We start from the raw sequence: 13,166 nt of genomic DNA, 5'->3' as shown, positions 1-13,166 counted from the left end.
TTGAAGCTTGGCGGTCATCATTGTGTTTTCAAGGCCCTGCATAGAGGTTTCAGTGTTATCCCAGACTACATAATGAGGCAAAACCAAAACATTTTTAGTTGACCAGGCTAGAAGTAATTTCATCAGAAAAGCCCCTCTTCTACTTCTTGCCAATAACTAGGAAAAAAAAAAAATCCCAGGCTCTTTTTCCTGGTTTGTCTCCTGAAATGTCTGACATGGGAGCCGATGTCTCGGCACCATTTGGAAACAATGGATGGAAATTTGGTCCCTTAAACTGAGGTCTTAGCTGTTAAGTGTCCTCAGCCCTTTGTACTTCACACATTGGAAAGAAGTGGATTTCGAGGCTCATACATCTAAGACAACTGGCTTCGCAGAGCTGATCTGAAGAAAACAAGAGCATTCTATGAATAAATTATCGCTGACGTCCTGTCCTTTCCCAGACAGCTTCAAAGAGCTTGAAACTCAGGGCATGGTGCTTTGGGGGGTGCCCCTTTCTTGCCGCGCTGCTAATGAGTATTCAGATTAAAGTCCTATTAAAGAAAAGCTGTAATTCTGGATGGGACACATGAAACAGAACCAGTCTTTCCATGAGATATTAGATTCCCACTGAAACAAAGTTGGAGCAGATGATGGAAGAAGGGCTTTGGAAGGAGCGCGTCTATTTCTGTGCTAACACTGCTTTAATGTTTCAGGAAAATAGCTCTAGATCATGCAGGGGTCAGCGTAAACAGTGAATCCTCTGCCCTTTGTCTTATTGGTGGTCAGGACAGGTATCTACAAATGTTTTTAAAATAGAAATTATAAAAACAAATACCAGTTGTGATGTTTGAAATCTATAGCGTAATTTATTCATGCGTGTGTGTTAGCAAACAAACTAGAGCCTAAATCAATTCATATTAAAGTTGTTTTCTGGGTTTGCTGTATGAATCACTATCCGCTTCATTTAGCATTGAGTCTGATCATGATCAACTGTAAGACAGGGGCAGGGAGGGGGTTGCAGGTCATCATTTTAGGTCAAGTAGCATTTTAAAATGTAAGTCACCATCTGTACCACAATTAGCTCTGTGCTTTCTTAAAATTCAGCCTTTGATTTATTATATCTGATTCCTCTGGTGGTTTGTGTCATGAATATTTCAGACTGTGTATATATTGATAGGTCAGGGCCATTCTTTTTCCCTCCCTCCCTCCCTCCCTCCCTCCCTCCCTCCCTCCCTCCCTCCCTCCCTCCCTCTCTCCCTCCCTCCCTCCCTCCTTTCTTCCTTCCTTTCTTTTGGCAAATGCATTTGCAGAGAATTCGTCCTTGGATAATTTGAGAACATGTGTGTGTAGATTAGCATTTATTGAGCATCTCAGCTGAATGATAGAACAGTGAAGGCATCAAATGTCCTGAGAATAAAATTTAGTATAGATTAAGTACAACAGCTTCCTAGTATGACTTTGTGAGTGGGAGGAAAACCCAGCAGCTCCCAGAAGCCAGTCTACCTAAGAGAGAAAGAAACAGGGACATGAAAGGAAGAAACAGGGGTCTAGGACGAGAGAGCTGGTCACTGGAGAGCATCGGCTATGAAGCTTTGAGGATGTCAACTGCACTTTCAGGTGGTCAGCTTGGTGGTCTGTCATCAGGACTGACCAGAATAATATCTTTAGAAATAGGTGTTTTGTTTCCTTTTATGCTTGCCTCTGCTTGTGGAGAGCTAGTGATATATAAGAAAGGGAAGCCAGAATGGTTGGAAATTTTCTGCCTTGGATTTTCACCTAATATTTACTAATGACGACCTAGACATATATTTGTAGGTTCAGACATTCAGGGCTGAGTCCACATAGTGGAGCAGACTTTTTCTCTTGCTGCTGGAACACCAACCTCTAGCAAAGGACTCATAAATTTTAATATGCTCCTTTCCAGTAAGTGGTTTCCTTGGCTTTGACTTATAGCTTTGCCCAGAATGAGATCTCATGGGACATGTATCTCTTTTTGCATTATGTAAGGATTTTAATGTCTCCTTGCATTAGGTTCCTATTGATGTTCACAAGAATGATAAGTATGTTATAAATGGGTCCTATGCTAATGAGACACGACTCAAGGTAAAGCATCTTTTGGAGGAAGATAGAGGCTCCTACTGGTGCCGGGCAGCCTTCCAGTTAGGTGAGAGCGAAGAACACATTGAGCTGGTTGTGCTGAGCTTCATGGTGCCCCTCAAGCCGTTTCTCGCAATAATTGCCGAAGTTATTCTCCTAGTGGCTATCATTCTGCTGTGTGAAGTGTACACACAGAAAAAAAAGAATGACCCAGGTAAGATTTCTCACTTTTTGTATTACATTATTGCTTCATTATTTGTTTATTTTAATTAATTCATTTTCTTTAAATGATCTTTTTTTCATTTTATATACCTAACCCAGTTCCCACTCCTTTACCTTTCCCCCACCCCACCCCATCCCAGTCCACTCCTCAGAGAGGGTAAGGCTTTCCATGGGGGAGTCAACAGTCTGGCACATTACTTTGAAGCAGGACTAAGGTTCTCTCCCCTCCCACCCCCCATATTTAGGCTGAGCAAGGTATCCCTCCAAAAAGAATGGGCTCCAAAAAACAAGTTTAAGCAGTAGGGATAAATCCTGGTCCACTGCAAGTGGCCCTGCAGACTTCCTCAGCCACACAACTGTCACCTACATTCAGAGGCCTAGTTTGGTCCTATGCAGGTTCCCTGGCTGTCAATCTGGAATCAGTGAGCTCCCACTAGCTCAGGTCAGCTGTTTCTGTGGGTGTCCCCATCATGGTCTTGACCCCTTTGCTCATACTATTGCTCCTCCCTCTCCGACTGATCTCCGGAAGCTCGGCCCAGTGCTTAGATCTCTGCTTCGGTTTCCACATCATGATGTCATTAGGATGTGTATTATGGTTTAACACATAAGCACGCACAAGTTCTGGGGATGGGCTGTGGAGACGGCTCACTGAGGAAAAAGCATTTGTTGTACAAGTGTGAGAACCTCCAGAGCCTATGTATAAAGCCAGATGCATAGCATGAGCAGCTAGAATCTTAGGGCCCCTGTGCAGAGGAGGGAGGTAAAGGCTGCAGACCCCTGGCTGCTTGTAGACCAACTAGCCTGGCATACTCAGAGGAAAACAGCAGGAAAACCTAATCAGTGCAGAAGCCAAAGACTAACAGACACCTGAGGTCATGCAGTGACCTTCACACCCAGGCTAAGCAGTGCACACATGCATCCACACTATATAAATGTGCACATACACACATATACACATGCACACACACACACACAATAAGTAAAAATGGTCTGTAAAAAAATTTCTTATTTGGACCAATATCTATGCTTGTAACCATGATGGTAATGGTCTATGAGCCTGGATTCTTGGCCTTTGTTTCATCTGCCTCAAAAATATTAGTGTTAAAATTAAAGTATTTCCTCTCTTGGTGCCACTGCGTGGCAGTTCAAGAATGTCTTTTGACATTGGAATATTAGGGAAAAACTGGATTTTTTTTTTAATGAAAATGGTCTCAGATTTTTTTTTTCGATTTAGATAATTCATTTTGATCATTTGCATTAGGGGGGTTGCTTTTGTGTGTGTATGTATATTTGGAGGTCAGAGCATAAACTTACTTAGGAATGCTCTCTATACCTTTTTGACATACAGGCTTTCATTATCCTGGTGCCTACCAATTAGGCTAGAGCGGCAGCTACTGCACTCCACAGGTTTCTTGTTTCCCTCTCCCTGTCTGGCGCTTTAAGTGTACAACAGCACACCTGGCTTTTTATGCAGGTTCTGGAAATTGAGCTCCGGGCCTTATTCTTCTACTGCAAACACTTTGAGACCAAGCTCTCTCCCCATCTCCATTTAAAAAGTATTTTCTCCATCCCTAGATTCTCAGTGCCTAAATTCCAGGTAGCATTAGGGTTGCTGTCTTAAACCCATGTCTGTTGGACTATTGGATGAGAAACCCGTGATAGAACTTGTCACTTTGTGTTAGTTAGGGCTTCTTTTGCTGTGAGAAAAACACCACAACCAAAAGCAGGTTGGGGAGGAAAGGGTTTATTTGGCTCACACTTCCAGATCCCGGTCCATCATTGGAGGAAGTCAGGACAGGAGCTCAAGCAGGGCAGGATCCTGGAGGCAGGAGCTGATGAAGAGGTCATGGAGGGGTGCTGCTTACTTGCTTGGTTCCCCTGGCCTGCTCAGCCTGCTTTCTTATAGAACCCAGGACCACCAACCCAGGGATGACACCACACACCATGGGCTGCGTCCTCCCGCATTGCTCAGTAATTGAGAAGATGCCTTTCAACCGGATCTCATGGCGGCATTGTCTCAACTGAGGCTCCTTCCTCTCTGATGACTCTAGCTTGTATCAAGTTGATAAACAAAACCTGCCAGTAAACATGTATTCTGTATTCTTTTCTGATTTTCAAACATATATGTATGATTTTCATATATGCCATTTAAATATATATGTTCATGCATGTGTGTGTATATATATGTGTGTATGTATGTGTATACATGCACATACACACATATATATGATTTTCATCATATAGTTTTTGGGAAAAAAATCCTAGGGTGCCAAACAGTTTTGACCAGAGATTCAGATAGTGTCTGGTGTCCTGTTATAAGGGAACTGAGGAAGACACAGCTATCAAAGGTGGTACTTCTCTCCTTTCCATGGAAAAGTTGTTAGGAGCAGGTTGAATTGAACATGTAACATAGCATTGCATGCTTAAATATCATATCCTTTTTCTTTGTCTTTATACAGATGATGGGAAAGAATTTGAACAAATTGAACAGTTGTAAGTAGATTTTTTATTTATTTTTTTCTCACTTGGATAAAATACAGATAAATACGAAATTAGGTAAAATTCTTACAGTTAGAAACCAAACAACAAGAACGTGTTGGTGTGCATGCTGTTTTCTGTGTACATCTTTGTGATACTGAAGTGTGATACCCAGCGTCTACCCCTCCATCAATAGCTGCTCTGTGCTTCTGGTTTCATCTCTGCAAGATGGGTTCATCATGGTGCTCCTACACACATTTGTTGAATTAGTGATAAATTATGTATCATTTATACATAATGATATATTATGACAGACTTTGGAGCACAGTAACCAGACGTATTAATTTATTTAAATGAGTCTTTACCTTGATTGTAGTTTTGATCACTGAAGCTTCTTAATACAATGTTCTTGAGGCTAGAGAGATGGCTTGGTGGTTAAGAGAATTCGATGCTCTTCTAGAAGACATGGGTTCAATTCCTGGCAGCTGCATGACAGCTCACAACAGTCTATAGCAACAGTTCTAGGGTATCTGTTGTGTTCTCTTCTGGAGACATGTGCACACACATGGCACACACGTGTACCATGGCAAAACATCCAGAGAGAGAGAGAGAGAGAGAGAGAGAGAGAGAGAGAGAGAGAGAGAGAGAGAGAGAGAGAGAGAGAGAGATAGTTGAGTGTTCAGGCCTCACTAGATCCCCCAGATCAGAAAGAACAACATAGGTTGGGTATGGAACCTGGATTTTCTAAAAACATCTTCCAGTTCTGATTTTATCACAATGAAAACCACTCACCTAGGATTCTATGAGAATTACCTTAGAGAGAACTCATGTTTTTTTCTCTTACAAATCTCTTTAGAGATATCTGGGAATAGCTCTGAGGATAGCTGGGCAATTGATAAATAAAAGGGCAATTGATCTACTTTGGTTTGGGGATGGTGGACTACTTCTTCCAAACTGGAGAATAAAGGCAGCCAGGGAAGGAACTAAAATCTGAGAAACAGAATAAGAGGCCAGACTAAGACAACTGAGAATTTGCCCTTGAAAGGGGCCCCTATCCCCAACAAGATGGCGGAAGTGTGGTTCTTCATATACTTGCAGCCATAGTCAAAGAGGCTTTTGGACCCAGTTCATACATAGTAGGTAAAAATGAACCAACAGCCACTTGTGCTTCCAAGTTAAGGACACAAAATTATAAGTTGACATTTAAATCACCCCAATTCTTAAATTTATTGGTCCTCTTTCTTATTTTTTAAAGTCCCTAAAGCGTGTGACAGCCATTCACGAATGTGAAGACAGCGAAACCGCGTCCTCTTAATGTCCGCTCTGTCTGCTCACCCCCGTCATGTCCATTGACTCTGGCCACTCCCTTGGTCACTAGGGGCTAGGGCTGCATCCTGATTTGCTCTGCTGCCAGAACGGACTATCAATTCTGTGTAATTTAATTTTTGTTACCACAGCTTACCCCACTCAATGCTCCCCCCAGACATCTTACAAGCAATGTCAACATGATTCAATTCATAATATAAAGCTATTTTATACTTTTTACTTTAAATTGGATTAACGTACAAGTTCTCCATCTTTTGTTCCATTGCAGCCATCACAATGAAAATGTTTTATTTTAGGTATAAATTAACCGTGGTATTTTAAGCTCTTTCAGGTCAGCCCTTGTTACAGTTCATTTTAGGGAACGTAGTTAATTTAGTTAGTAAGTAGTTTTTTTTCACAGAAAACATTTTCATGTTTTATATAACTGATATGTTTTTACATATATTTGTGTGCTTTGGTAACCCTGGTCTTTTGTAGTTTCTTGGTAAAAATGATTTTTAAAATAACAATAAATATATAACATCAAAAGCAATGACTTCTCTCGAGGAACTCAATGAAGAGTAGACTCATTTATTTGATCATTGTTCTACCGTCCAAGACTTCTACATTTCTAAGACTTCTGACGTGCATGGTTGGTTGGCTGATTTTACTTGATGATAACAGCCGCATGAGACGCTGCCCACAGCGTCTCTACTGATATTCATTGTGCTCAATGGTTTTCTCATGCAGTTGTGCTGAAGAATCCAAGGCTGTCCTTAATAGTCTTGTTCTGATACAACAGGTCATATGCAGCTTCTAATTTAATGTAATGGCCATCAATTTATGACTTCTCTCATACAGATTGGCTGAGCTCCTGATTGACTGTGACCTGGCATGTTTCAGAACACTGTGAGAGATCACAGCTGCGTACATGCCCACGACCCTACCCTTCCAGTTCTCCCTCTGCTCAGATCGCGCAAGTCTTTGTTATTATGCCCGTGGGCAGTAGGTTCTCCCTAAGCAATGGCATGAGAAAAATCAGCATTACAAGTAGAACACTGTTAGGAAGAATGAGTGGAGTGTGCACTGACATTTTAGAGTTTGCATCCAGTATGGTGTAAAATATTATTACACTGACTTAATTTTATGCATCGTGAACATCTGGTGATTCTCCTTTTTTGTTTCTCACATAGGAAATCAGATGATAGCAACGGTATAGAAAACAATGCCCCCAGGCTCAGAAAAAATGTAAGTTACTTACTTCTAAACCATGGGAAAAGGCGGAATTCAATATGCCAGGCTATTAAACTTTAATTTTTCCGATTCATAGAAGACCTAGTTCACTGTGCTTGGGGCACACTTATTTACATAATAATAGGAGAAAATATGGACTTATGCAAAAATTAATGGTTTCCTTTTCTACCGGAGAATAGGTGGTAGTTCTCCTTTCTCAGCCCCCTGAGTGCTGGGATTAAAACTTTTGTGTAATTTTTAATTTCTCAGCACAAACTTTCTGTATTCTTTGATTTTATTCTCATAGACTTCCCTATGGTTGACGCGATGAATTGGTCCGACACAGATAATTCCCTTAATTAATTCTTAACTGTATTAGTTCATCAGCGTTAGAACTTGCTCTGCCAGTAGATGTCAAGCTCACGTTCTAGTACTCCTTTGCATTGCTAAAACGATTGGAAGTTATTATAGAATCGCGCAGCAGTAACTGTTGCCTTCTGTTTTGTTTAACTCAGGAGTCGGTGGAACAGTGAGCCAAGAGTATTCCGCCTTGAGAAGACATACAAAGAGTTTGTACTCCTGCTTCCTCTCAAGCACGTGTGTATTTTAGATCTTTAGAAGACAGAAAACTTCCTCAGCACCCACAGCGGTAGCTTTATAAACAGTATAGGCCATCTCCTACCTAAAGATGCGTTTTCATTTTGTAAATTGCTTTTCATTAAAACAAGGTGAATTGTTTCAGGTGTGTTCTGCCTGTTGTAAGCTAGATAATAAATTGTATCCTGGTCTGGGAGATCAGGGGCACGGGACAGACAGCAGCAAAAATCTGTGACTAATCCACAAAGAAATATCACTAAAGATGTGTTTATTACCAAAGAATTCATTAAAGAGAAAGCTTTTTGCCTGTTGTCTTACAAGTGTTGCCCCCGCTCATGCCTGACTACCTACAGAAGTATTGATAACAGCTTTTCTGTGACGTGTATTCTGCCGTGGTATTGAAAGTGTTTTCCCTAGGAAATAGGAACTATACTTTCGATAATGGTGGCTACTCTGTAGGCTCTACGCTAAGGTATACTTTTGCTCTGTGAGTAATGGTGTCAACTAAGGGAGTACAAACCATATATGCTAAGAAAAAGGGTTTCTTAGTCTTCAGTAGGACATTTTTCTCATTCTTTGCCACGGCATTTGGGCCTCATCTGTCCTCCTGGTGTTGACGTTTCGGGGTACAGATCCATGTGGTCACAGTACAACACTGCTGCTTGTGTGGCTTTGTGGCTCGTGGATCCTGGGGACCTTGATTTGCTATCTGGTTTCTCGTGCCATTGCTGTCCAAATGTACAAAAATGAGTTATTACTGCTTTCCAATAATAATTCCTTTGACTGATAAGCAGGAGTGCTAGTGTACTATTTTTAAGTTGCTGCAAATGCCTTAGACTTAACTTTTGAAATGGAAGGATTTCATTTCATACAGGACTGAGATATTTTATATAAACTCAATAAAATCAAATCAGTTCAACTTTGAATGGATAGTTGTCACTGACTTTAAATAAAAATAAATGAATAAATAAATAAATAAAGCAGTGCCTTGGGTAGTAGATTAAGTGTCCCTGGTGCTGCTGGGTTTTTGTGACACACTGTTTCTTGAGAGCAGAGTTAAGGACAATGACAACATAGGGACCAACTTGGGATGGTAGTAAAAGAAATCCATGGTTCTTGGGGATTGACGGTTTTAGAGGTTGGGTAGAAAGAATCCACTGATTTAGCATTGAAAACTAGAAGTGTATGCCTTACAGACTAGCTAAGAAAAGTATCAAATTCTGATAAGGAAAATTCTGTAATATCTCCGCTAATGTTTACCAATATCACTAGCTAGAATAGTACATATAAAATATTATGGCAGCTGCTTCCTGTTTTGTTGATGCAACAAAGTTCAGTATTTTCTAATACATGTTAACTGTACGTGTAGACTATTGAATTAGAATGCACCTCTTGGTAGTTGATGTCCTGTTTCCTTCCTTAGTCTCATTAATGATACTTTTGTTTTGTTTTAATTCATGCTTAATTTGACAAGATCCTCTTGATGAGCTCATGGCAATCAATATGATTAGTCTAAACATTTTGAATTCAGAGAGCAAGTCCCACTCAACAGTATAACTGTCACTGGATACATACAAAACCCCAACTAACTTTGCTTACAAGATTCATTCATTTGCTTTGCCACCACTAAGTATTTAAGTTGAAATAGTTTACATGGGAAAAAAAAAAGCTACCCAAAGGTAAAATAATCTGAAATACGTATGTGATACATTTGAAATGCTATTGGGTAATATGTGTTATTTATTTCTCTAAAAGATAAGTTATCTTAGTAACTTTAAGTAGAAACAGCTTTCAAATATTGAAGTTGAGTTTTGGCCTTTCAGGGTCTCTCTGGAGTACTTCTGGAAAATTATCCCATCCCTATTAGATTAGAATGGACTGCTTCTATTGACTAGCCTCACAGAGACAATGAATGGATTGTCTAAGGACCCATTGTAAACTGACTGCAAAAACAAAGATGAAAGCAGGAAAACTACCCTGACTATGTCGTAGACATCTGGAAAACTCTATCAATCTTTTCAGTTGATGGGTTTTCAATATAATAATTAGATGTAATGATGCCCTAAAAATGTCCAGATAATCTTAAATTCGGTTTCCATTGAAGTATAGATTTCCTTTTGCAATTTTTCCCCCCTCTAGCTAGCGAGTCCTTCAGGCTCGAATCTAAAATTGTTTTTTTTTTTTTGGAGGTGGCTGTCCTGGAACTCACTCTGTATTCCAGGCTGGCCTCAAACTCACACAGAGATCCATCTGCCTCTGCCTCCCTGAGTGCTGAAATTAAAAGGTGTGCACCACCACCACCTGGTTTCCTTTGACTTTCTTAACCTGTCATTAATCTTCCCTGAACCTCTCCCACTTCACCTTCACCAGCTGCAAGGCTATGGTGTAGGTTTCCCTACCTGGTCCTCACTGTCCATTCCTCCATTTTCCACGGTGCTTCTCAGTCTTTCTTCTTAAAACAAAGATCTCACGTGACGAGTCAGGTTTCAGGCCAAACCTTACACAGCACATTGTTGTGCATTTCTGCACGTCACCTAGTTACCAGTCTCCTCCCAGTGTCTTGGATTAGCCCAGAATGTGTCTCTGATGCTTACCCCGTCCCACTAACTCAAAATTAACCTTCAGCATGTTAAGGTTTAGGGGAAATTCACATATCCATGGGGTAGGGACGATCCCCTGTGCTAACAACTCCATCTTGTTGTCAGGGTAGTTTTCCTGCTTTAGTTGTGTGCCCAGTATTTCGTGCAAAAAGTTATAGGTGATGTGTGTACCTAGGTTTAGAAAACTAATTTTAATTATGACAGTTAAAACTGCAAAACAAATTTTTACAGAAGAACAAGTTATGCAAGTCCTCCAGTTGTACAGGGTACATCGCACCTATTCTGATGGGGTTAATTCCCGTCACACTTAGAATCCCATGGTCAGTATGCACAGAAACCTTCTATTTAATAAGGTGACACACTGGCCCTGAATATGCAGGATTTTAATGATTAGATTCCTTTGGATGGCGCAGAGAGCTGGCACTTGGGCTCACCTCACTAACATACCTGTTCCACTTCCCCAAGTTTTGTACGTGTTTGAACATCTCAAAATTCACTTCAGAATTTAATATTAACAGCAGCATGTGACAGAAAGATTTATTATTACATTTTGAACACTGAAAGCATACTTTTCAAAAGAAGGGGGAAAAAAACCTTTCATTTTAACTGTTTTGTTTCTGATCCTCGTCTTTGAGACAGTTTTGATTATTTGCCTTCTGTTAAACTTTCCATAGGAAAGTGAACCTTTAGTAGTTAAGTAAATCTAGGGAAAGAGTTAGGGAATTTCTGCTCAGTGGTTCAGCTCTCAGAAAGGTATCCCAGTGCTCCAGTATTAATAGAACAGCTGTCTGCACTCAGAAAAATATTGACGGCAGGAAATATGGAAGGAAGACTTGATTAGCTTGCAACTTTAAGTCACACACACTTAGGTACTTAGCTGATTTAATGACAGCTTATTGCCCTTGAGTTTACGCTCGTCTGTCCTGGAGAGAAAGACAACTGAGCTATGTGTCCCGTTTTTATTTGCTCTGCATCTAGACAGTGGCGTGTTCTGCTCACCAGTCGGATTCATCATTAAGGATGCGCCCCACTTGTTGAGTGCTAGCCACTGATATTTGTTGCATGTGTTGCGCGCTAGGCACTCACTTTAACATATGCTTTGAAGTTTTCTGTTTATTTCACTCATGTCTTAAAAACAGCCTCTGTTTTCATCAGTGCACAATCTCAAGCTCAGAGACCACAAGAACATCACACACACCCGCAATGTACATGATCAGAACTGAAATCCAGATTTAGCTTCAGCTGACCAGTTTAACAGCTCTGAATAACTAGTTGTATACGTCCTAAAAATTGAGGTCGTTGTCAGTTACCTTGTTTTGTTTTGTTTTGCTTGTTTTTAAATTGCACTCTTTTAGGTGGTCAGTCATAGCACAAGATCCATAATCTTACTGTAGGTGGGACCCACTTTTTGTCATTCTTGTGTCCCCACGCAGGTGCTGGGGAATCAACACATATTTAAGACTCTTTTTTTTTATTTTCTGGTTGTATTTGTCAGTAGTGAGAATGACCGTGAGATTTATCATCCAGATACTGAAAATGAGAAAGATGCTATGTATAACTTCACTGAGAAAGCAGGCCCTCTGGTCTCACATTCAGCCCCTAGGGAGGAGGCGGCTGCCCTGGAGATGGGGGGTTCTGTCACAGAGGCAGCAGCAAGATGCAATGATTGACAGAAATGAACTTTCAAGGAAATAGCCAATTTTAGCTAATGCGGGGAAATCACCATTTTCAGTAGGTGTCAGGTGAGTGCCGTGTGGAGAAGTGCCTATAACGGCATCATTTATACTCAGATTAAAGTTTTATTGCTCTAAGTATCTTAGGATGACTGTGGTCTGTTGGCATTCGGAAGATGTATGCGCGGGTCGTAAGAGAAGCTGGCGAAGAACATCTTGCTTGCGCTGCTGTGTCGATGAACTGGCCAGTTTGATTTGTGCATCCCTTGGTTCCTGTGTGGTAGTAGACACGTTTGTGTGAATCCAGTGAGCCAAGAATGGCAGATCCTTTAGAATCAAATTTGCCCCTGAAATGATTGAAAATCACACATGAATGGAACAAAGTACTTTCAGTCCCACAAACGATTGATGGTCTGCATTCCTTGTTCCTTTACAGCTCAATGGGAGCATGTTATGGAAACCTGTTTAGGGTCTTGGTTAAAGATAGTGTTTTTGTCTGGTGTGTTTAATGTTTTAAAGCATTTTATTAAAACAAATATGTAATTTGTGGGGAATTATCACATTATTTTTCTAAAGTTTATTGATATTCATGAAAGCAATAGATTTATTACATATGTGATTAACTGTGACACTACTTAATGTTACAAAAAGAATGGGTACTTATATTTTTAACTTTTAGAATAGATATTTGATCATAAATGTTTAGTTTTGCTTAAATCAAGGACCATTGATTATATTTTTTAATAGCTGTGTTTCTTTTGCATGTGTTTAGATTCTCATCACCAACTTTCTATATCATGTAACACCAGAAATGTCAATCCAGGAACATTGTGAAAGTTTCCATGTTGCGTATAAAGTTAACATACAATTAAGCTCAATAAAATGTATTCTAAGGATTTAAACTTTAAGTATCGGGGAATGTGTTTTCAAAGTTTTCACTTGATTAATTCGTGTGTGTATGTGCACGTATGTGTGTGTGCAC

At 40.2% G+C, this 13,166-nt stretch overlaps 1 protein-coding gene across 1 annotated transcript in view; it reads left to right on the top strand.

Annotated features, from left to right (window-relative positions):
- Emb (embigin) overlaps positions 1-8,052 on the top strand; it is a 43,398-nt gene extending 35,346 nt beyond the window's left edge. Inside the window, exons 6-9 of the mRNA XM_038323945.1 lie at positions 2,011-2,290; positions 4,758-4,791; positions 7,275-7,329; positions 7,830-8,052. Coding sequence (XP_038179873.1) covers positions 2,011-2,290; positions 4,758-4,791; positions 7,275-7,329; positions 7,830-7,847 — 387 coding nt within the window. The 3' untranslated portion in view covers positions 7,848-8,052. The remainder of the gene's footprint in view (positions 1-2,010; positions 2,291-4,757; positions 4,792-7,274; positions 7,330-7,829) is intronic.
- Positions 8,053-13,166: the final 5,114 nt, after the last annotated feature.

This window comes from Arvicola amphibius, chromosome 3 (assembly GCF_903992535.2).
Source record: "Arvicola amphibius chromosome 3, mArvAmp1.2, whole genome shotgun sequence".
Classification (NCBI taxonomy): domain Eukaryota; kingdom Metazoa; phylum Chordata; class Mammalia; order Rodentia; family Cricetidae; genus Arvicola; species Arvicola amphibius.
Note: the sequence above shows the minus strand (reverse complement) of the source record. Positions and strands in the feature narration are given on the sequence as shown.